The sequence below is a fragment of the Aricia agestis genome, chromosome 9 (assembly GCF_905147365.1).
Source record: "Aricia agestis chromosome 9, ilAriAges1.1, whole genome shotgun sequence".
Lineage (NCBI taxonomy): Eukaryota > Metazoa > Arthropoda > Insecta > Lepidoptera > Lycaenidae > Aricia > Aricia agestis.
Genome location: NC_056414.1, coordinates 173096 through 199749, shown reverse-complemented (window position 1 = coordinate 199749; position 26654 = coordinate 173096). Strand labels below are relative to the sequence as shown.

The following is a 26654-nucleotide window of genomic DNA, read 5'->3' as shown; positions in this document are numbered from 1 at the left end:
GTGTTAATAAAGGTTTTTAGTGAACATTTAATGCTAGATATTGTTGAGTTTTGTGGTTCCGCTAAATAATAAACGTTTTTTGGGCTTTTCAATCGGTATTTTTGTAAGCTAAAAAGATAATTTATAAATTTAATAATCCCTTATTCGTGCTATATAAGGCATTAGTGCTAAAATGTCACATCAATTAATAATTTGGCTACAAAAATTGCATAGCTTTTTACGTGTGTTTACGGATTCTCATTACCTACTTGAACTATAGTTTATCGATATCATGAACTTAAATGAATTTATTTTCTGGATTATAATGTGCTTCAAAATGATCGACAAATAGAAATATTCAAAAAAATATACGCACACTATTTGTATGAAAATAAGCACAAAATGGCGTCGCGATGACGGGCTAAGACTACATCTATACTATAATACTGTGGCGGTACCCACAATTCGCCTAACATTCCTGCATCGCGCTATCGAAGTTTCGGAGAACGGCAAGATATATACAACGTCTGAAATGACGTCAGTGGGCTTCGGCCTGACCGAGCATGCTATCTCGCTCGGTCGAAAGATCTTCCTTTTCGGCCGCCACTAACAACGTTAAAATACTTTTTCTATGATTCGACGTTTAAAAATAGAACTGTCTCTTGTATGTAAATGGTTTTTCGTATCTTTTGTTTCACTTATCTGTCAAATTTGTCAATGTTTGCAATTTTGAACTTGAAAATTGTTTGGAAGAGATGGACGTAACATATCTGTTAAGTGGAATATCATTGTTGTTTGTAAACTTTTTACGGTTTTTTTACCCCGCCATATTTTACTTGACACTGGCCAGTGACTATGGTTAAAAAGCCGAGCGCCATAATAAGAAAAAAAAAGACGAAGAAGAAGAATTAAAAACATCTACATAACCAACAAAACCAACATTTTTAAAATTAACTCAAAAATTGCACATTACAATTTTATTATAATAAGTACCCTAATCTTTGATTTTATAGCACTATAATATTCTGTGAGGTTAACCGTTAACTACAATATAAACGTATACTTGAGATAAGTATGACAATCATACTTACTGTTCACGGCATAAGTACATAGGTACATATTACTAAAGTAGATGTTATAATCGTTTTCATCGTTTAATCGTGTTCGGGATAGTACCTATAATAGTAAATCTTGGCCAATGCTTTTTAAAATCCGTCGCAATATTTTCCGAGCAGATGCTCGTAAAATCTTAAATGCAAGATACTCGAGATGCGCAAAAGACGGCGAGAGTCCGCTCCGGCGTCTGCTGCAGGATGCAACGTCATTCGGCGAAGCGGGACACGCGGCTGCGGGCGAGGGAGAGCTGCGCTGGGCCACGCAGCCGTACGCTGCCCGGCCACCGGAGCCCACGCCGCCCGCCGTCAGCCCCAAGGACGCCACCGTCCTGCTGTTCCCCGGGCAGGGCTCGCAGTTCGTGGGCATGGGCCGCCGCCTGATGGACGTCCCCACTGCTCGGGATCTTTATAAGCTCGCGTCGGAGATTGTCGGGTAAATTAAATTCTACAATTTAATTCACATAAATAGGTAAACATTTCAATTTGCTTATGAGAAGTAGTTACAGGTAACAAACTGCCATTATACATTTTTAAACCTAATTTTAATTTTACGAATAAGCTTAAAGTACCATTACATAATACAAAACTAAACACACAATATTTATGAGTTTTCCAAATCTGATTTTTTATTTTTAGTTGATTTCAAAAGAAGTTTATGTGTTTTAAAATTATTATTATATTACTACTAGCTGTCCCGGTAAACTTCGTGTCACTTTAAAACCTTCCCTGGACTTCTACAAATATTTTAAGAATAAAATTAGCCCATTGAACGGATTTCAGCCATTTTTGAGTGTTAGCATTATTAACACAATTAAAAATAATTTTTTATTTAACCTTTCGATCGCAGGAAAACGAGACACTATAGCTTATCTATTGTTATCGCGGCAGGATGTGGCCACTTGGGGCTTCATGAAATTTATTGATATACTAGTGACCCGCTCCGGCTTCGCATCGGGTATTAAATATATAGCCACTGAAAAAATTATTAAAATCGATTCAGCAGTTTTGATTTGTATTCATTATTACTATTCGTGACCCGCATTGGGCGGTATTGCCGCAATAGCTACTTCCCGCAATTTTTAAATCTGCAATATCGAAAATACTCATTAAAATCATATGCCGTTAAGGGCTATATAGATCTACATCATAAAGTTAATATACCTAGCGGAATAGAGAAACAAAGGCCTGAGCAAGAGATATGTCACTATCAGTAACACTGCGTGGAGAAAGAGTCGTGTGATACATGACAGTAGCACTCATTTTTTAACGTCCAGTCGGCACGTTAACAATTTAATCTCATAGAATTCATGTTCAATCATGCTTGTGTAAGTGTATACGTACACATATTTTTCACACAGATGAAAACCAATTTCGGTTTCGTTTGACAGCTCAAGATTGTTGCTCTATTCTGCTAGGTATATTAACTTTATAATCTACATTAAACCAACAATGTATTTAAGTTATTTGATTGGATAAGGATTAAATATTAATGCTGTGTTTAAAATGCTGTGTGTAATTATTTGTGCTGTAATAATAAGCCATTATTTGTCGTAAAAATAAAATTACAATAAAATGTTATTGTGGCATATCCATAAGAGATAGACATATACCATCGCGGAGTTTTCTATAGACTAATGTCATAGGGTTCAGCCTGCGTTTGCAATGTAAGCGGAAAAAAATGTAATTATTTACGACATCACATTAGAAACCCCAACAATAATGTCAGTATTTCTCTACTATTTAATTAATGTTATTATACCTATAACCTTCCTCTTGAATAATAATAAAACTACTAATAAGATAGAGTGCTATCTATTAAAGAAAACCGCATCGAAATCCGTTACGTAGTTTTAAAGATTAAAGGGAACAAAGGGACATGAGGGGAAAAAAGCGACTTTGTTTTATATTATGTATAGATTTAAAAAAAACTTGTTAAGAAAAAAATATACATAAGATATGTTGCCAGCTTCAAAAGTAAAAGTTTTTATCTAAATAAGAACTGTGACGAGTTCTTATGTCAATACTGGTTATTGTTAAACTTTTACAAAACAACTTGCCAGTAGTCTCTATGTGTGGACAAAACATTACGTCCTTTTGATGATGTTATTTAAAAACGCTCAAAATTATTCAAATTCCATTTCTTATTGATAAAAGTTGCTTTGTTAGTATACACACCTTCCTATATATATTTCAATTAAAAAATGTAACTAATGCCACATATTAAAATTTCTTGTTGAGGGTCGTTTCTAGCGGAATGACCTTATAATATAGTATAATATGTCGCAGCCAAAAGTTTTTTTCAAAAATTAAAAAAAAATATATAGCCAATTTGTCGATAAAATATGCCCTACATCATAACTTTATAGGCTCGGCCACCGGCGTATATAGCTTGTTGCAAAATAATATTACATTAAAGGTTTTCAATGACCTGTGTAGAAGGCGTATAGTAGTCACACAGACTACAAAGGAAAGTTCTTTTAGCGGAGGCGGGTCATGAAAGAATATAATAATTATATGTATTATGAAACATATTTTTATGATCTATAAAATGAGTGAAATTCGGGACAGATGGGACGTAGCGCGGCTGTGCCTGGAGGGGCCGGAGTCGGAGCTCGCGGCGCGCTGTCAGACGGCTGTGCTGGTGACGTCGCTGGCGGCGCTGGAGGCGGCGCGCGACGCCCGCCCCGCCGCCGTCGAGCGCGCTGTCGCCGCCGCTGGCTTCTCGCTGGGCGAGTTCGCCGCGCTCGTCTTCGCGGGCGCTCTGCCCCTCGAGGGCGCGCTGCGGCTGGTCAGTGTGGACTCCTCTCGTGTGACGCGTCTATTACGCTAGGAGCGTTCGCTCCTCGACTAAGTTTATTGATCGAGTTCGTCGCTCCATTAAAGAGAACATAAAACAGGTGGAGCTTCGCGCGGCGGCGATGTCGGCGGCGGCGGCGGCGCGCGCGGGCGGCATGCTGACGGTGTGGCTGGGGGCAGACGCGCGTCTGCCGCAGCTGCTGCACGCGGCCCGGGAACACGCGCGCGCCACCACCGCGGACCCCGTGTGCGAGGTCGCCAACTACCTGTTCCCCGGGTGCAAGGTGCTCGCCGGCGACGAGGAGGTCAGTGTACGATCATTTCGCTATTCGCTCGAATAGTCGTAGTGACGCTCGATAGTTTTAATAGTAGTCCATTGAAATGTTACAATTTTAGGATCGAATATTGCATTTTTAGATGACGCATTTTTGGGATATAATGTTAGATAGGCCAATAGAAGCTTAAGGGGGTTGAGCCAAAATCTTTTCGTTTTCGTTTCGTTATAGAATCGCCGATGAAAATGTATGGAATTGACATAAGCGTTCGTTAGTATGACGTTGACGTTCGACTCGTCTTATGTCAATTCCATACATTTTGATCGGCGATTCTATAACGAAGCGAAAACGAAAAAGTTTCGGCTAAATGGCCTGGCCCTGTATTCCCAAAAACGGACGATTTTCAAGATTTAAAAGTGACAGTAGACACAAAAATATAGTAATTTAAATTCTGAAAAAAATATATGTGTTAGTTAAGGATCTAACACAGTGGAATTTATATTCCATTACACAATATTGTTACGGTACATGGTACATGGACACGTGGTGCGCAAGTACATACTCGAACCTTCTAGAAAGGTCCAATGTTTGTTTACGTGTTTACCCTTTATTTGTTAGCGTGTTTGAATTTAGACCTTATGACTGAGTCCATATGGTCTAAATTCAAATTCAACTTACTGCACTTATCGCAAGGACGGCAGTTTTTATTGTGGCACATTCCCGAGCCTACTAGAAATTTCCCACGGTTGTTTACTTGTTTACGTGAAATCGGGAAATTTCTGGAATTCGTCTCGCCATATAAAAAGAGCCGCAGGCAGGCCCGGCAATTCAGTTCAATCTGAGCGATCGACGCGACATCAAGTGATCAATAGTGAGTGAACCAGTGAAACCTGCGACTTGGCTACGACCTAGGACAGTGATAGTGCTTAGTGATTGGACCTAGTGATTTGTATTTGTGACTTAGTGCTAAGTGTTGTGACCTAGTGTTTAGTGCAGTGTTAATAAAGTCTTCAAGAGAGTCACCAGGTCTTTCTCTCCAAATCCTCGAACCCTAGCACGTAACAACTGGTGTCAGAAGTGCGATTTGGAGATGCCATTGACTCCGAGAGAGGACTTCAAGGGGAGTGTCAGGACAAGGGCGCAGCGAGCTGCTGCCATTGACTCCGAGAGAGGAGTTGCGGAGGCCACACCCACTGGGGACCAAGCTCCGCCCACTGAGGGACAGGCCCCACCCACTGGCCCCGCCCACATGGCTCCGCCCATTGGCCACGCCCACCAGGCTCCGCCCACTTTGGCTGAAGCCACGCCCACTGGCTCCGCCCACCGGGACACGCCCACTGGCCACGCCCCTCAGGCTCCGCCCACTTTGGGCATGGCCACGCCCACTGGCTCCGCCCACCAGGCCACGCCCACTCAGGCCACGCCCACTAGCTCCGCCCACCAAGCTCCGTCTGCTCAACCCCTGCCTACTGGCTCCAGCCACCATGCATCGCCCGTAGCTTCTGCGGCCCCTCAAGTGGCTCCCCAATTACAAAGCCTAATTGAGTTAATTCAGGCTCTGCAAGAATCACAAGACCGCAAGTTCGGCGCTTTGCAGGAGTCACAAGACCGCAAGCTCGGCGCTTTGCAGGAGTCACAAGACCGCAAGCTCGGCGCTTTGCAGGAGTCACAAGACCGCAAGCTCGGCGCTTTGCAGGAGTCACAAGACCGCAAGCTCGGCGCTTTGCAGGAGTCACAAGACCGCAAGCTCGGCGCTTTACAGGAGTCTCAAGAGCAACAAAAGGACCTCCAAGAGAAAGCGCTTCTGGCCATAAAGGATGTCAGTGACACGGTGACTAAGCTTCGTAAAGATGTCGACGTAATGGACGAACGCGTTACCGGGTTAGGAGTGGATGTGGAAAATGTGAAAACCGGCCTCACTGAACTACAGAAGAAAGTAGTGCGCCTGGAAACCACAGGAATCGCGGCGTCTAGTGGAGCTTCCGTAGTGGTACAAGGACCAAGAGTTAAAGTGCCACCATACGACGGTACTACTTCCTGGAACGCTTATCGTCAGCAATTCCAGACGGTTGCTTCTGCCAACGGATGGACTGACGAACAATGCCTGACCGCTCTCACTGTCGCGCTCAGAGGGCAAGCCTTGTCAGTCCTGGAAGCACATACAGGAAATGGGTTCAAAGACCTGATGGAAGCCCTTGAATCCAGATACGGGGAGCGACACCTGGAGCACGTGTTCCGTGCTCAACTTCGTGACAGAGTCCAACGCTCAGGAGAAGGATTACAACAATGGGCGCTGGAAATTGAAAAACTCGTCAAGAAGGCACACCCAGGAGCTGACGCCAAGATGGTCGACACGAATATTGTGCAAGCATTTGTCGACGGAATCAAAGACTTGGAGGTCAGGGCTGCAGTAAGACTTGGTCACCATACCTCGCTAAAGGAAGCATTAGCGCATGCTTTGGAAGTCGAGGCTGTGCGCCATGACATACGGCAGACCCATAAGATCCACAAGGTCTCTGAAGAAGTCAAGGAAGTTAAGGCTTCTACGAGGAAAAGATTTGAAGCCATGTGCTATAAGTGTGGTGAGAGGGGCCATCTTCAGCTAAACTGTCCGCAGAAAAAGACCCAGATGGCAAGGATAAAAAGGATCGAGGAACAAATGGAGGAGTTGAAGAAGCAAGCGGTTTCGTCTCCTACCCGGAATCATGGGGAACGAATAGAATCCAGAACTAAGGGGCGAGTACTGGATGACGCGGAGAAAGCCCCGGTAACTGTTACCTCCCAGGCACGGAGCGGAACAAAGAGAACAAGTAATTTGGGGCACATGGAGAATGAAACTATGAGAAAGGCTCAAGAAAGAGATGACGACCTTCGGCACATCATCACATGGAAGAAACAGGGTGACGTAAAACCAATCTGGAGTGAGGTTGCACCCACTGGCGCTGTCGCTAAGGCGTACTGGGAGCAATGGGACAGTCTGATACTTCAGGACGGACTACTCTACCGGAAATGGCAGAAGGCTAACGGCAGAGAGTTCTATTTTCAGATAATTGTCCCAAGGGCAAGAGTACCAGATGTTCTCCGCGAGATACATGAGGGCGTATCAGGGAGTCATCTAGGCGTCAAGAGGATGCTAAGGAAAGTGCGAGAACGATTCTTCTGGTTGCATTGGAGAGATGATGTGCAGGATTGGTGCCACAGATGTATTACTTGCGCTGCTGTAAAGGGGACCACAGACCAGGAGTAGTCGTAGAAACAGCGTGGCGCGTTACCATGGCAGTAACAATGATGCTCGGGACGAGCATCTCTAAGAGGGGAGTAGTGTTACGGTACATGGTACATGGACACGTGGTGCGCAAGTACATACTCGAACCTTCTAGAAAGGTCCAATGTTTGTTTACGTGTTTACCCTTTATTTGTTAGCGTGTTTGAATTTAGACCTTATGACTGAGTCCATATGGTCTAAATTCAAATTCAACTTACTGCACTTATCGCAAGGACGGCAGTTTTTATTGTGGCACATTCCCGAGCCTACTAGAAATTTCCCACGGTTGTTTACTTGTTTACGTGAAATCGGGAAATTTCTGGAATTCGTCTCGCCATATAAAAAGAGCCGCAGGCAGGCCCGGCAATTCAGTTCAATCTGAGCGATCGACGCGACATCAAGTGATCAATAGTGAGTGAACCAGTGAAACCTGCGACTTGGCTACGACCTAGGACAGTGATAGTGCTTAGTGATTGGACCTAGTGATTTGTATTTGTGACTTAGTGCTAAGTGTTGTGACCTAGTGTTTAGTGCAGTGTTAATAAAGTCTTCAAGAGAGTCACCAGGTCTTTCTCTCCAAATCCTCGAACCCTAGCACGTAACAATATCATGAATTTCACTCGATAGAAAAAAATCCCAAACTTACCTCTTCTTTTAACGAATTTTCCATTCTATGTCCAAATTATTTGGAATTTTCAGATAATTTTTGCACTGAATTAAAGACAAAGAATATATCTAGGGCGATTCGTTTTTTTCACTCGATTTAATTGATGTATAAAAAACGACGATCAAAAAACTATAAAATAGCAGGCGCAAAGGTTCGGCTGGTACGCTTTCAGTCACACACTTTGCGCCTGCTATTTTGTATATTGTCTTTAATTCAGTGCAAAAATTATCTGAAAATTCCAAATAATTTGGACATAGTATGGAAAATTCGTTAAAAAAAGAGGTAAGTTTGGGATTTTTTTCTATCGAGTGAAGTTCATGATATTGTGTAATGGAATATAAATGTGATGATCAAGATGCCTTATGACGTAAGTAAATTAACTTAACAGGTCGTACTAAGACATTGAAATAAAAGACATTGAAACTAAAAATGTAATATTTATTTATTACTTTATTTTTCTTTAAAGGATATCCAAAAAAAATAGTATGGAGGATGTTCTGCAGACCTAGGTACTTTAAAATATCTATGTTTCACCAGCTATCCAACAAGGTATAACAATCTAAGATTTTATTGGAATTGGTGGAAAAAAACTTAGCTTCAAGGAGGTAAAAAGTTACATTAGTTGATTACGATTAATTTAACCCTTGACCCCAGAAAACAAAATAAAACAATAAATAAGTACACAATAACATTCATTACATAAGACATGTTGAAATTTCATGTTAGAACCACATGTCTCGGCGCGTATAAATGAAATAAGAGGAAAATTAACAACTGGCGTAGTGAAAAGTGGACTGAGAAAAAGACTGAGAAAATGTGTGCTAAACAGGGGTGGTCATTTTGAACATGAAATTTAAACATGTCTTATGTAATAAATGTTATTGTGTACTTATTTATTGTTTTATTTTGTTTTCTGGGGTCAAGGGTTAAATTAATCGTAATTAACTAATAAAACTTTTTACCTCCTTAGTTGCCGTTGAAGCTAAGTTTTTCCACCAATTCCAATAAAATCTTAGATTGTTATACCTTGTTGGATAGCTGATGAAACGTAGATATTTTAAAGTAGGCTGTAGGTCTGCAGAACATCCTCTATACTATTTTTTACCCGACTGCCAGGAGGGTTATGTGTTTAGCGCGTATCTTGTAAGTTTGTAATATTCTTCATTACCTTGTATCTCCAGAACCGCTAAATGAATTTTCACATTTGAGGTATCGTTAGATTTGTCTTAATGACCCAAGTGTTCTTAGATAGGTGACATTAAAAAAAACCAAAATGGCAGATGTTTGACGCCATATTGTGAGGTAAAAAAAATAAAAATTCTACCAAGCATATCGAGTGGGGTATCAAAATAAAGGATTTTAAACACTGATTCTAAATATCTTGCAGTTTTATAATAAAATGAAACGATAAATCTACACTAATATTATAAAGAGGCAAGATTTGATTTTTTGTTTGTTTGGCTCCGAAACTACTGGACCGATTTGAAAAATTCTTTTATCATTGGAATTCTACATTATTTTTGCTGAACATAGGCTAAATTTTATTTTGGAAAAAAATAGGGTCCTGTAAGATATTTGGGTTCTTCGGACGCAAGGTGTAAAAAATCAACCAGAAAAGTTACTTATTTTACGTACGCTGCCTAAACTGTATCATAAAATGTTCTAAGTAATTGTAGAACTTATAAATATCTACAAAAAAGTCCGTGACACACTATACCTATCTATGTCAAGTGAGGCACAATAACCATTTTTAACCGACTTCCAAAAAACGAGGAGGTTATATATTCGGCTGTGGATTTTTTTTTTGTATGTTCGACCACTACTCCGCCGTTTGTGAACCGATTTTCAAAATTTTTGTTTTGTTATATTAAGTTTCACTCCAATTTGGTCCCATTTTCACAAAAGTGGTGATCTGATGATGGGATCCATGAGTAATCGAGGGAACTCCTCAAAATTTATATAGAAACATATGGTGATTTTGGTTTTATGAGAAGCATCCTAAGCATATGCTACCAAAACGCAAGATTTTGCACCAAGGTATACTATGGTTCCGAAGATACTAAGAGAACTCCGGATTCCTTATAGATACAAGTTTGGGGGTTTAGGCGTTTTAAGAACTGAAAGCATATGCTACTATGCAAATTACATTCATCATCATCATCACTACCATGTCAGGGTCACCAATGTCACAACTCACATGGTTGTATATGGATACAATATACACACAACACCATAAAATATCATCAGTCATCACGTTATGTCCTTATTTATTTGGTATATTTCAAAGCGATTTTAATATAAAAGAATATAATTAATGTTGTTTCATAATGTTGTTTCAAAATACATAATATTTCAAGTACCACAAAATTTAACATAAGTAACAAATTCAACCTTTACTCCAGAGCGTAAGGCACACATTTGGGTTGGACTGAAGGAAACGGGGCACTATGGAAAAAAGACTCTTTTAACCTCTTATAACCACCCTTTTTGAATATACCAATCGATAGGGGGCGCCAAGGAGAGCAAAAAAGCTCAGGTAAACTTTTCTCAAAAATCAACCCCTGTCGAAAGAAAGGCCGAAATGTGACCCTCGTTAGCACGGAGAAAATAATGAATGAATGAATGAATATTCTTTATTGCATTTACACATAACATAATAATATATAGAGATACAAACTTATTAGTACTATTAGTAAACTACATATAAACACAAAAGGCGGCTTTATTGCTATGCAGCAATTTCTTCCAAGCAACCAAAAAGCAGGAAATTATTTTATATTATAAAAAGCAAATAGGCAATGTGCAAAAAGAAAACAATCTACAACTAATTACTTACTTACTTACATCTAAAAAGTTGAAAATAAAAACATTAATAATAACAATTCTTATTTAGAAACCTAAACTAAACAAATAAATATGATGCATTATAATAAATATTATATATTATAATCCATAAATAATACACTACATAATATACAAATACAATATACCTACATTATACATACATTAAATACTATACCAAACATAATTATATATTTTATATATCATAATTACTTACTTATTATTATTTAAAAAGTAGCCTTTGACAAGTCTTTTAAAAACGACTACACTTTTAGCCTGCCTGATATTATCAGGCAAAGAATTCCATAGCAGAATTGATTTTACCGTGAATGAGGACCCAAAAAAGTTTGTTTTAAATAATGGTATGTCCAACAATAATTTTTATTGTTGGACATACCATTATTTATATTAAAATACTTAGAAAAAATTCAATTATAATCACCCTTTTTGAATACACCAATCGATAGGGGGCGCCAAGGGGAGTAAGAAAGCTCAAATAAACTTTTCTCAAAAATCAACCCCCGGCCAGATACAGGCCGATATACGAACCTCGTTAGTATGGCGAAAATACTTAGAAAATTTTTGACGACAAAAATACAACCCCCTATGACCACCCCTTTTTATTATACCAATCGATAGGGGCGCCAAGGGAAGCAATAAAGCTCAGATAAACTTTTCTCAAAAATCAACCCCTGTCGAATGACAGGCCGAAATGTGACCCTTGTTAGTATAGCGAAAATACTTAGAAAAATTTGGCTAAGGTTTAGGAACCTACGTCAATTAAATGTTGGTGACATGGGTTAAGGAGGATTGTGTTGGGTGAGAAAAACTCCTACTTACCGTTTCCACCGCCAGTAAACTCTCCGTTTAGAAGAAATTCGCATTTGAGATTTTCGTAATCTTCAGATAAGATCATCTGTTTTCTGATGTTTACGAAGTATTTTTAAGGCATCTCAAGGCTGTGATGAGTGGGTCTTACTTAACTACTCAGCCACGGATACCGAAGGGGGGGATGGGGGCGGAGCAGCCCCCCTAAAGGGGGGACTCGGGGGGCGCAGCCCCCCGCCAAAACAAAAACAATCTAGAAAGTCCAAAAGTTGGTTAGGTTAGGTTGGAACTTAGACCACAACACCCAGATATAAGTTTTCCGTCGACTTTCTTTTGTATAGTAGTTTGTCAAATAAATTTGGGTAGGTTTGTAAACATTTACCAAGATTAAGATAATATTAAGGGGTTGAGGTTTTTTCTTACGCGATGGTTAGTAGGTAACTAAAAAGAGTGAAATTATAATTTTTAACATAAAATTAAAACCGACTTCCAAGGTAAAAACAATAATAACATCCTTATAATGTGAACTAAAAAGTATTAAATAATTTTTCCTATCTAATAGTGCCTTTTTCCGAATTCGGCTAAACCTCAACTATTTCTGTACTGAATCTTCATCATTTTGAAGTCGGTGCCAGTTCCAAAAGTTTCAAATATTCTGTCAGAGAACTAAAGATTCAGCTATCTGGTACCGACTTCAAAATGATGAAGATTGAGTACAGAAATAGTTGAGGTTTAGCCGAATTCGGAAAAAGGCACTATTAGATAGGAAAAATTATTTAATACTTATTAGTTCATATTATAAGGATGTTATTATTGTTTTTACCTTGGAAGTCGGTTTTAATTTTTTGTTAAAAATAATTTGTTAAAAAATCTTGAAATTTTTCTGGACTACACTTAAACGCGTTTATTTTACTCATTCTTTTAATCCTTATCAAAATAAAGTATTCCATCACTAAGTACAGTTATGTAGATAATATTTGGTCTTTGAATGAATAAAATTGGACATTTGGTTTTGAAATTATGGCGAAATTAAAATATTACGATAGTTGGCGTCACCCAAGACGGTTGCGCGTGCGGGAGGAAGACAATATTATAATGTTTGCGTCGTTATAAAACATAAAATTAAATTAAGAAATTAAAAAAACCCCAAACAACTTTAAAAAGTAATGAAATAATATTTTCAAATAATTCCTAACTTGTGAAAAGTAATATTTTAGTCCATAATTTGTTGTCACGGTGTGTCGGGGGACTGCCAAGTCGCTGATTATCTCCATTCGGTTCGCTGTGAAATGTTATGTGAAATCTCAAATCAAACATCTACATTAGCTATCCCCCGACACACTTTGACAACAAATTATGGACTAATATTACTTTACACAAGTTAGGAATTATTTGAACTTAAAGGCAGTAAATATTATTTCATTACTTTTTAAAGTTGTTTGGCGGGGTTTTTTTTTAATTTCTTAATTTAATTTTATTTCATACTTACTTTTTAAAATTGTGTTGGTTATAGTGCAGAATAATTCCTTGATTAGCATCTATCAATGTCCTTTTCAATTTACGCATTTTCACCCCCTGACAACCCTTTTTTCCAGTAAAAAAGTAGCCTATGTCCTTTCTCAGGCTTTAGACTATCTGTATACAAAAATTTCATTACAATCGGTTCGGTAGTTTTGGCGTTTGGCGTGAAAGCGAGACTGACAAACAGACAGACAGACCGAGATACTTTCGCATTTATAATATTAGTATAGATTATGTGTACACTGCACAGCTGTTTTTGGGTATTTTGATTAATTATTAAGGGCCGCGCTACACCGGAATGGCAACGGCAAGGCGAGCACTTTCAGCGCTGCCATTCCGGTGTAGCGCGGCCCTAAGAGGGGTACCACTTACCAGGGTTTTAAAAAGTTTTTAATTTGACCCAAATTTTGTTGACACCGCGCGCTATAAACTAAAGTCCACGCGGACGAAGTCGCGGGCAACAGCTAGTAACTAATAAGTATGATTAGTTCAATGTTACAATGAAGTAAAAAATAAAACGCCATCTGTTGAATCGTATTAGAACTAAAATGTTCATTGCATCGATATATTTCTGGATTTTTTATAATATTATACATAAAATATATATTTAAGTAAAAAATAAAACGCCATCTGTTTTCATATATTAGAATTAAAATGTTGATTGCATTGATATATTTTCTGGATGGAATATAGGCCAACACGGTACACTTGAACCTCCTTTATTTTAGAGCGCCTTCTGTTGTCAACTTGTCACATATATTAGAAATGCAGTAGGAGTTCTATAAGATAAGATAGATTGATTATTATTATACCAAGTGATAATATTATTAAACATAATATTCTAACGTATTAAAAACTATAAACAAAAACATAATAACTAATAAGTATGATAAGTTCTATGTTACAATGAAGTAAAAAATAAAACGCCATCTGTTGAATCGTATTAGAACTAAAATGTTCATTGCATCGATATATTTCTGGATTTTTTATAATATTATACATAAAGTATATTTAAGATTTTTGAAATATTATTTTAATACACATCCAAGACCCAGGAACATTGAAAACTTTTTGTTCCGCCTGCGGGACTCGAACCCAGGACCCCCGGGATGAGCGCTGGCCACGCGCAATGCGAATTAATTCGCATTTATAATATTAGTATGGATTCACAAATGTCACGAACTAGAATGAAATATAAAACCCATCAAACGACTAAAAGTTGCTAACGGCCTTTCATGAACCAGATAAACCCTGATTGTCCAGCACTGAGCAGGCTGATTATGATGAATTATAGCTAAGAACACTCTCGATCATGTCAGCTTTCAAACAAAAAAAACGAGATTAAAATCGGTCCATCCGTTTGGATGCTACGATGCCACGGACAGATACACACACAGACAGATAAACAAACAGACAGACAGACACACGTAAAAAACAAAAAACCCGCCTGCATAGATAACTACAATTAATTTTATGCTGGGCAGTGACGGTGCATAAATAACAGGGCACAACTGTAGACCGAGCAGTTATAGATTTAAGTAGAAACTTATTTGGAAAAGGTCAAGCTTACGTTGGTTTGAGCTGAGTGAAGACTCTCCGGACTTGCTATTAGTTCTCTTGACGCTAACAAATTGCTAAATCAACCACATGACATAAACTCATTTAAAGAATGAATCCGGTTACGTAATATTTTTTACTTAACTAAAAAGACATAAATAAATTAAATTAATTAAAAAATCAAAAAAACCGACTGCAAAAAATGTTAACTAAAAAGAACGAAACAAGACCTAATTCTGCCGGAGGCATCGAATCCTTGTTTTAATTGATACGACTCTTGCTTACGAGTTTCATGCCAGGCTGAATAGAAGGTTACATAAAAAAATGTAGAAGAAGGAAGTGGACTACAAAATGAGTTTTGAACCTTATGAAGACGTGAATAATTAACGGCTAGTTTATTTCTGTTCCGTGTATTAAAAGAATGCGTGTCGGATTTTTTATCATAATATTTGATGTTCTTTCGAATAAATATAACATTGTCAAAAATATATTGTGATGGTACGGTCAGGATATTTATGTCTTTAAACGTTTCTTTTAGGGAGCACCTTGATCCTAGTCTGTATATAGTGCGAACAGCCCGTTTTTGCAGTAAAAATATTGTTTGAATATCTGCAGCACTTCCCCACAGTAGTAATCCATAAGATAAGATGCTGTGAAAATAGCAATAGTAAACGGTACGAGCTGTTTCTTCATTAGTCAATTGTCTTACTTTTCTAATCGCAAAGACTGCTGAACTAAGCTTTTTTGCTACATTTGAAATATGAGCTCCCCAATGAAGCTTAGAGTCAAGAGTGAGGCCTAAGAATATTGTAGAATCAACGAAATCCAGATTGACATCACCAATTTTCAGGTTATATTCAGTGTTGGCTTTCACTTTAGGCATTCTGAAGATGACACACTTTGTTTTATTGGGATTAAGTACAAGATTGTTGGCAGAGAACCATTCTAATAGAATAGCTAGTGTTTTATTAACACTACTGAAATCTGCATTTTTTCGATTTAATTTGAACAGGAGAGATGTATCATCTGCGAATAAAATAATTTCGCAAAAAGATCGTATGAAAAAGGCAAATCGTTTACGTATATTAAAAAAAGAAAAGGTCCCAAAATAGAACCCTGTGGTACTCCTATTTTTACTGGTAATCCTGTAGATTTCTGACCATTTACATCAACGGACTGAACTCTGTCTGTCAGATAATCCGTCATAAGGTCAAGTGCGGTGCCTTCAATGCCATAATGCTTAAGTTTTTGAATCAGTATACTATGATCCACGCAATCAAACGCCTTCGATAGATCACAAAATACACCAATGACATCCTGATGGTCTTCCCAAGCTTTAAAAATGTATCTTATTAAAGTAACACCTGCATCTGTAGTTGAAACACCCTTGGTAAATCCATATTGGTGACTATGCAATAATTTGTTAATATTAAAGTAACTCTGAAGTTGATTGAGGATTTCCTTCTCAAATATTTTACTGATAGCTGGTAAAATAGAGATAGGTCTAAAATTACTCGGGTCACTCTTTGAGCCCTTTTTAAACAAAGGAATAATTCTAGACTGTTTCATAAGACAAGGGAATACGCCAGCATCAACACAACGATTAAAAATAGCAGCTAGGTATGGTGATAATTCGGAAATAATATTTTTAAGTAATTTGACTGATATACCCCACAGGTCTACTGATTTTTTAAGGCTAAGAGAGTTAAAAGTCTTTATGATATCTTGCGGGTGTATGTGTCTAAAACTGAACATTACCTTGCTTTCTTTTACATTTGTTTTAAGTAGCATGTTCGCTTTTAACGGACAGGAGTCAAGGGAACGAGTTGTCTTTTCAGTGATATTTACAAAGAATTTATTAAAGAAGTGAGCTAATTCTAAATTATCAGAAATTGTCAGACCGTCTATATTTAATTTAATTTTATTGTCATGTCTTTTAAAACGTCCTATTTCATTATTAATTATGTCCCAAGTACTTCGAATTTTATTGTGAGAGTTATTAATTTTGTTGCTTAAGTATAAAGCTTTAGCAGCGAGGCATATTTTCTTGAATATTTTAGAATAATCTCTCACATACTGAATAAACAATGGATGAAAGTTATATTTTTTAAGGTCATATAAATTATATAGTTTGTTCCTACTGATATATATACCAGGTGTCGCCCAATCACAAAATTTAAATTTTTTATTAACATTAAATGTTTTAGTTTTAAATATAATGTCATGTTCTGATTTAATAATATTGTGTAGATTTTCATATAATATATGTGGGTTTTGTTGTTTTAAATCTATATTTGTAATTTTATTTGCTATGTTTTCCTTAAACATACTAATTTTACTTGAAGTGATTGGTCTGCAAGTAATTTTTTCAGTATAAGAAATGGTTTTAGTTGGAAAAACAGCCATTTGCCCTAAATGATCAGATGTCAAATCATGAAATAAACACATTTTTGTGCAATGGCAGTTACAAAAAATATTATCTAGGCAAGTTGCCGAATGTGAAGTGATCCTAGTGGGCTCTAAAAATAAAAATTTAAGGTCAAAATATGTTTCAAACAAATTCAAGAATCTATCACATCTGGAAGATTTTTCCATAAAGTTAACGTTAAAGTCACCACATAATATGATATATTTTTTTGTAACTAAACGGTTTAATACATTTTCTATTATTACGTCGAAAGAATCAAAATCACTCTGTGGGGGTCGGTACACACATATGATAATATATTCCTCAAGCTCCACGCAGGATATTTCTGCTGTGCATTCAGATGAGAGGGTTACAATGTCTTTGCGTTCTTTATATTTAATAACATTTTGCACGTATATAAGAGAACCCCCGCGTAAGCAAAAAGATTATTTGCATTTGGAGAGAATAATATTGTTTCTGTTTCCAAATTCAATATACATATTGGGATATTATTAGGTTTTACGAATCACGTGTTTGTGATACAACACAATGCCACGTAATATGCCATCCGCCATATTATTTTATAACCACATAACCTCCATCATCCATGATTGTAAAGTTGACACGAAATTTTAGCTTCTCCTCCTTCGTCTTGTTATATTTTGTTTTTTATTTTACTTTTTTTTATTTATTTTTAAATACTATGACGTAACTATCAAATGACTTTAATGTATGTTTTTGACTTTACTGTTATAATATTATGTTAAAATATGTAATAAGATCTTTTAAAATAAGACGTAGTTACTTAAGGCACGTTGCATGTTAATTAGAATAAGATCTAATGAAAATGTTTTGAAATAATAATTAGACAATATTTCCACGCCAATGAGGCAGAAATTTTGATACCATACATAAATATTAAGAACCATTGTTAAACAAATTTCCTGGAAATAAATACTATTCTATTCTATTCTATTCTATTCTATTCTATTCTATTCTATTCTATGGCGCCATCAATATCATCAGCCTGCTCAGTGCTGGACAATCAGGGTTTATCTGGTTCATGAAAGGCCGTTAGCAACTTGTAGTCGTTTGATGGGTTTTGTATTTCATTCTAGTTCGTGACATTTGTGAAAATACTATATACGTATACACATAATAATGCAAAGTTGACCTGGTGCTGCAGCATCACCTGGTAATCAATAGGATATCCAATTCCTTGCCAACTTAGAGCAGAGGTTTTGTGTTTGGGCTCATTTTAATTGCGACAACCAGTAAGAAGTAGATAAAGTATAAACAATAAATATTTACATGCTGCTGCTGCAGCATCACCTGGATTCTATAGGAACCGAGCTTCTTATGAACCCAAAGTGGAGGTTTCATGTTTGGGCTCATATTAACGGCCTCATCGAAAAGGACATTGATAGATGGTAATCATGAGAATATGATTCTGTTTATAGGAATTATTCTGCACTATAACCAACACAAGTTTGAAAAGTATGAAATAAAATTAAATTAAGAAATTAAAAAAAAACCCCGCCAAAAGAACTTTAAAAAGTAATGAAATAATATTTACTATCTTTAAGTTCAAATAATTCCTAACTTGTGTAAAGTAATATTTTAGTCTATAATTGTTGTCAAAGTGTGTCGGGGGACACTGATATATGTAATTTCATACTTTTCTACGCAGGTGTTTTCGGCGACACTAAATTTATTAGCACGTTATATGTTTCCGGCCCGATTTACGTGAGGAACATGGGTACTTTCATTTTCTCTTATACAGCACTAGCTGTTGCCCGCGACTTCGTCCGCGTGGACTTCAGTTTATAGCGCGCGATGTCAACAAAATTGGCGTCAAAAGCTTTTATAAAAAAACCCTGGTACCCCTTAAATCAATACAGCTGTGCAGTGTGCACACAATAAGTACTTCATTTTTTTATATTAAACTTTATATTTTATGCCAAATTTTAAAGCTTATTTAGCCCCCCAATTACACAACTTTACCCATAAACTATTTATCATTGATAGGTTTAGCCCCAATTTCACCAACGTCTGTAAGTGTTAACAGCTTGTTAAAATGTCCTGTCTTCTCTTTCATTCATATGAGAAACGAAACAGCTAACGTGATACTAATTCGAGCATTAACTTTAACAGTCGTTGGTGAAATTTGGTCTTAAGGTTACGTCACTGCCTGCACAGATAAAGTACTGAGTTATTTAATACCGTAGAATAGATATAACAATCGAAAAAAAATCGAGACTTAAATGTAAGATGATACCACCTCTTATAGAAAGACTTTTGAGCAAGCGTCAGCGCGATGTAGAAGACGCACGGCGCCATCTATTATGAATTTTTTGAACAAATTTACGACCCTTACAACCCTTTTTTCCAGTAAAAAAGTAGCCTATGTCCTTTCTCAGGCTTTAGACTATCTGTATACAAAATTTCATTATAATCGGTTCGGTAGTTTTGGCGTTTGGCGTGAAAGCGAGACTGACAGAGTGACAGACAGACAGAGATACTTTCGCATTTATAATATTAGTATAGATTATGTGCACACTGCACAGCTGTTTTTGGGTATTTTGATTAATTAAGGGCCGCGCTACACCGGAATGGCAGCGGCGAGGCGAGCACTTTCAGCGCTGCCATTCCGGTGTAGCGCGGCCCTAAGAGGGGTACCACTTACCAGGGTTTTAAAAAGTTTTTAAATTTGACACAAATTTTGTTGACACCGCGCTCTATAAACTAAAGTCCACGCGGACGAAGTCGCGGGCAACAGCTAGTTATGAATAAAAACAATAACATATAATAAAGTAAGTATGATTAGTTCTGTTACAATAATGAAGTAAAAAATAAAACGCCATCTGTTTTCATATATTAGAATTAAAATGTTGATTGCATTGATATATTTTCTGGATGGAATATAGGCCAACACGGTACACTCGAACTCCTTAGAAATGCAGTAGGAGTTCTATAAGATAAGATAGATTGATTATTATTATACCAAGTGATAATATTATTAAACATAATATTCTAACGTATTAAAAACTATAAACAAAAACATAATAACTAATAAGTATGATTAGTTCTATGTTACAATGAAGTAAAAATAAAACGCCATCTGTTGAATCGTCTTAGAACTAAAATGTTCATTGCATCGATATATTTCTGGATTTTTTATAATATTATACATAAAATATATTTAAGATTTTTGAAATATTATTTTAATACACATCCAAGACCCAGGAACATTGAAAACTTTTTGTTCCGCCTGCGGGACTCGAACCCAGGACCCCCGGGATGAGCGCTGGCCACGCGCAATGCGAATTAATTTTCATCGATATTTTCATGGAAATAAGATATTTTCCCACATCAAAATGTAGCCTATGTCCTTTCTCAGACTCTAGAATAACTGTGTACAAAATTTCATTGCAATCGGTTCAGTAGTTTTGGCGTGAAAGTGAGACAGACAGACAGACAGACAGAGATACTTTCGCATTTATAATATTAGTATAGATTCACGATAAATAATTGTTCTATTCTTTCACTATAATCAGCGGTCGGGGGATCTCTTTCTTAAAAGATCATCTACAAGATTGGTCTGAGGTAATTTTTTTGTAAAATGTATTACTTACTTAAACAAAGTTAAAAAGTAATAAGAAAACTTAAAAAATAAATTCTCACTTTTTTGCTTATAGCTTTTTTTAATTTAGGGTGAAAAGTTATATGAACATATTTGTAGGCAAAGTAATTTGCGACAAATTATATTCTGTCAATTTTTTTGTAAGACGTTTACAGACGTTTAGTTTCAGATTTACCTCGAAAATAGTATTGTCACCCTTTTTATCAAGATGGCGGCCGGAGGAGACAAGGGTGGTGACCCCACAAGCTTGAGGTTAAGCTTCTATTGACCCCCCCAACATATTATCCCAAAAATAAAATTGCGTCCTCTAATAAATGCAAAGCTCATGTAACATTTCAATGGACTATAGGTAAAGTTGGAGAAAAATCTCATTATACTTTTAGCCAATAAGAATTTGTTTTGTTTGAATACTAAGGTAGAATTTATTTTTCATTAATTTAGAACTTTATTACAAAACCCGGCAATCGGCATTCGGAGCTCTGGCCCGGGTTTGCGACAAACGAGACCGGGACCAGACCGGCCCGCGGCCGGTTCACAAATGTTCCGGGTCACAAACTCCAGAGAGACCCCGCTTCCTTCCGCAGGCGCTGTTGTTTGTGGAGCGCGAGGGGCGGAAGTTCGGTGTGAGGCGGTCGGCACGCGTGCGCGTGTCCGGCGCCTTCCACACGGCGCTAATGGCGCGTGCGTCGGACGCGGTGCGCGAGGGCGCGGCGCTGGTAGAGGTGCGCGCGCCGCGCGTGCGCGTGGTGTCGTGCGTGGACGCGCGCGCGCACGGCGACGCGGCGGACGTGCGACGCCGCCTGGTGCGGCTGACGACGGCGCCGGTGCGCTGGGAGCAGACGCTGCACGCGCTGTACGCGCGCCCGCGCCCCGCCGACCTGCCGCTCACGCTGGCGCTGGGCCCGGGCGCCGCGTTGCGCTCCACGCTCAAGATGGTCAACGCGCGCGCCTGGGACGCCTCCGTCCAGATCGAAGCCTGAGTGTCGATGAGACGTCTCGTGTTCGAGTTTCTCTGTTGGGGCTATCGTCCTAGCGATTCGCGAGCGGCTTCGGAGCGGGGTGGCCTACGAAATCACGAAAAAATTGTCTTTCCCAAAAATTTGAGTTTTGCTTTGGAAAAAAAACTGGAAATATGTTATGCTGCGTTTCCATGCTTGCCAAGGTTTGACCGGAGTCCACGAGCACAAGCGTGTAAAGAGAATATCTGGCTTGGCTTGCGTGAGCTTGCGGACGCTTGTGTCCGATCCGGTGTAGTGTCGGTTTTTGGATACAGATCAAAGGGCGTTTGCTTGGATGTACGTAATACACTGACGCATTCACAAGCGTGTAAACGACTTCCAAATGCTAAGCGAGATTTGTGGACGCTTGTGCCAATTGTGGATGCTTGCCAAGCCTTGGCAAACATGGAAACGCAGCATTATATTTTGTGCATTTTTTTAAGAAACGCATTTCTGTGAATTATGAAACATTTATTGTTACTAGAGATCGCCCAATGGTCGAAATTAGACCTTAGTTTCAACGACATTAGGACTACTACGTTTAATTTCTAAAAAATAATTGACTTTATCATATATTTTTTTAACTCTCGTCTCTGGGACTCAGCTGATCTCAGACTGTCCGTGTAAGCATTGTTATAGTATCTAAGATTCAATAAAAAAAAACTATAATCCATTTTCAATTTGTCAACTTCTTGTAAACAGACTTCAACCATAAAATATAATATAAGAGTATAATTCGTATATTATGTATAGGCTTGTCACTCAAAAATTTGTCATATTCTTGAGTGTGCGTATTGTAGTGTGTGTTATGTTTTATTTGTTAAAAAAATGTCTGATAAAAGCATAATTACAAAATAATATTAGCTCGATGCACTTCTTCACCATATAAACTATAACTGTGCAAAATTTCATTCACCTAGGTTTCCGCATTTTTCGTCAAAAGGGATACAAAGTTTTTCGCTTGCGTATTAATATATAGATTCTTTCAACAGCCTAATGACTGGTATGTAGTACATTTTTCAAAGCAAAATTTAAAATTTAGCTTTTTTCTGCCTCGTGTACGCCCGCGCCGTACCTACGCGACGTCTTCGCTCCGTCGCTGGTGTAATGACGGCCTAAGTGTACAAAGTACATAATATTATTTTATTTTCTTTATTCAGAACACATACAGTCATGTAAAGCACTGTTACATATATCATTAAAAAGACCTTTAAGTTCTTAAATTAAAATTTAAAAAAATACAATGATTGGTTGATCATGTGTGATGGGGAGTCGTGTGTAATGTTACATATTGTTATAGTGTCTGTTTAGAACTCTAGCCCTACGACAAAGTCTTGGGATCAGAAAACTAGTTCTTCTAGTGTGTATGTGTGTATTTACAAAAATTTTTAGGTGCAGCAAAAATTTTTACAGAAAATTACATGAACTCATTTAAAAGTTTTCATACAAATAAGCAACATTATGTCGTGTACTTGTTTTTACAGTTTTTATAAAAAACAATTTTTACATTTAAGTAAGTATATTATTAGTTTACATTTAGTTATAGGGTTTACAAAAAATCCTAAGATTTTTATTTTGTTTTTTATTTTGTTTATAGAATTGTTTATATTGTTTATAGAATTACAAAAAGGGTCTATATTATGGTGTAAGTTATTATTGCAATACTTTGGTACTCGCCTGAAAAAGCTGTGTTTAGCATAGTTTGAGTGGGCATATGTACCTAGTCTATATGAAATCAATTATGAGAACATGTGAGAACGTAAGAAGTGACTAGAGGTGCTAGCCGAATTTATTTCGCTTCGTTACGAAGAGACTAGTACCTAGATTCTTTAATTTACAATTTTTGTAGGAGTTGCTACAAAATAAATAAATTTTATGAATTTAAACTTAGATAAATGATTGGTCTCGCGCGCGCGCTCGACTAGATACCGCGCTGTATAGAAAACACAGATTCCCGAATGCGGCATCTCAATATTGTAGTGTGTGTAAAACAATGCACAAATATTGTTGTGTGCGTAGATAATCGGGTTGCCAGATACGTGACTGGTGCCCAATCAATGGGGAAAAATTAGTTGCTGTGGTCTTGTAATTTATTATTATTGTATAGTAAGTGCTGATTTTTCAATCACCAGATAAACTTTACCATTGGAATAAAGTCCATTCGAAAAGAATGCGATAAAATAACAACGTTGTTTAGGTCAACGAAATAAAATGGGTACAATATTGATGAGAAAACAATACAAAAACAATGGTAGGAAGTTTAACGAAAGTTAAGAATGAGTCATAAAAATGCAAATATTAAATTTGTTTTCTCATTTGTTACTGTATTGTGTACTTACATAAAATATAAACTGTATTTAAGATTTTTATTTTAATATGATACTCATAATTCATATTTATTAATACACATTCATGGTCCAGGAACTTTGAAAACTTTTTGTTCCGTTGGCGGGATTCTACCAGCTACCCTAGCTAGAGATTTTAATGCGCTCATCCACTCAGCCACTATGTATATATAAAAAAATAAGATATAATAAATAAATAAATAAAAAATCACAATCTCAGAAAAATTTGGGAATTTTTAGTTTATGGTAATTGACAACACTGAACATCAAGCGTACCGCTTGATGTTCAGTGTTGTCAATAATCCGATTCGAATTTTCAGGTTTATATTATTTTTCTGTGGTTATGACGATTTATATAATATTTACTGATGGTATGTGATGCCAGTACCTTTCTTGTTTCTTGTAGTGTTATTATTGCATAGTCCCACTTCGCAAACTGGTATTTTGCTACGGACGTAACTTAAAATTTTGAAAATTATCGACACATCTACCTCACCCGAAGCTTGCGGCGTGACTGGCGCGGTTACTCCGTATCCAGTGTTGCCAGACGGCCAACTCGGTTTCTCCCCAAGTCTTCCCCGAAATCCCCCCAAAATTCGAGATTTCAAGAAAAATCCCCCCACAAATTATAAAAGAAAATTTTTGTTCATTATAAATGGGAATTTCACAAATGGATACGATGAATGTACACTATTTCTGCAATAGCGTCCAATCTTTACAGAATCAGCATCTTCGCGAGCTCCTTGATCATTTTTATGGTTCCGTAAGTCGTAACCAAAGGGTGAAAACGGAACCATAGTACTTAGATTTCGCCGTCTGTTCCCAAACTTTTTCCTCCAACAATCCCCCCAAAAAATTGTTCCCCCAATTTTCCCCCCATCACCTAAAAAAAACCCCAAATTTGGGGGGATTCCCCCCAATCTGGCATCACTGTCCGTATCAGGCGTATGATTTGTTGCCGCATTTTTCAAGTACTCCGACGGTATCTAGTCGTAACTCGTAGCGCGAGCGCGAGACCAATCATTCATCTTAAGAATTTAAAATTCTTCTTCGCCTTTTTGTTTTATAATGGCACTTCGGCTATAACCATGGCCAGCGTGACCAGCGTCACAATAGACATAACGACCAGTAGTTCGACTGCAAAGAGACGGACAGGTTTAAATATCTGTCAAATTCGTCGGGTTTCACTAGGATTATGAACGGAATGTGCCTCTTGCTGGCTGATATAATTTATTTTTAAATATTTAAAATAAAGTTTTCAAAATTGGATTCTGACAATTTTAATCGCATGTGCCAAAACACATACAACAATACGACCAAAGAGGAACACGTCCATCGAATATGTCATAGTTTTTAATTCGTAGGTAACAAGTTAACAACCCTAGCGACGATTTTCGTCATAATACGTCAAATTTAAAAATTTCAACATCAGTTCTAAGTCGGCATACTCTATCATTCTGTCTACTCTGCCAGTGTCGAGTTATGAGTATAATATTATGGCGGGAAAACAATATTCTTTAATACAATTTTTTCTATTTTATCGTCACGTCAGCCTGGTCTAAAGTCTAGTCAAAGTCTAAGTATAAAGTCAATACAGTCAAGAAGTCAAGTCGGTCGATTCAGTAAAGTGGTAGGGGGGTATTACATTATCATTTATATTAGATCATTTCTATGATCATATATAGGATCCAATATATATGATCATTTGATCATATCTGCTTATTATATTATCATATTTCATTGATCCTATTTTACATCATATTATGTGGTTTCAATAGCCAATGGAGAGCGCTAACGCTGACAGGTATTGACGTCAGGGTTACTAGATCTTAGAGAATTCGATTTGTCAAAAGACATCGTCATTTTTAATATGGCTTGTTTTTTGTTATTTCAGCAAGATTATCGAAGTATATAATTAGAAAAATAATAACATTACATTATTTGAAACATATTAACGAACAAGAAATTAAAAACTCTTTTTTATATTAAACTAGATGACGCCCGCAACTCTGTTGCGCCAAAACTCGTTTATCGCGCGGGAACCATACATTTTTCCGGGACAAAAAGTATTCTATGTCCTTTCTCGGGACTCAAGGTATCTCCATGCCAAATTTCAGCAAAATCGGTTCAGCGGTTTGGGCGTGAAGAGGTGACAGACAGACACACTTTCGCATTTAAAATATTAGTATGGATAACTGGCAACACCTATTTCCATGACCGTATTGGATCCAATCTCTCAGCAAATGTCAAAAATCTATGATCAAGGAAGAAATTAATCATGTCTATATTACATTATCCAACATCATTGACTCAATGATCTCGGATCCAATATATATGATAATCTAATATCCCCCTTAGACGCCTTACTGAAACTTTTGTATGTTTTTGCTGAAATAAAGATTTTTTTTTTCGATGGA

General features: G+C 37.3%; 1 protein-coding gene across 1 annotated transcript; it reads left to right on the top strand.

Moving 5' to 3' along the window:
- The first annotated feature begins 941 nt into the window (after positions 1-941).
- LOC121730234 (probable malonyl-CoA-acyl carrier protein transacylase, mitochondrial) lies at positions 942-22412 on the top strand. The gene is made up of 4 exons (XM_042119197.1): positions 942-1527; positions 3663-3882; positions 3992-4195; positions 21479-22412. Exons 1-4 carry the CDS (start codon positions 1178-1180, stop codon positions 21872-21874), a joined length of 1170 nt encoding a protein of 389 aa, XP_041975131.1. The 5' UTR covers positions 942-1177; the 3' UTR covers positions 21875-22412.
- The last annotated feature ends 4242 nt before the right edge of the window (positions 22413-26654 follow it).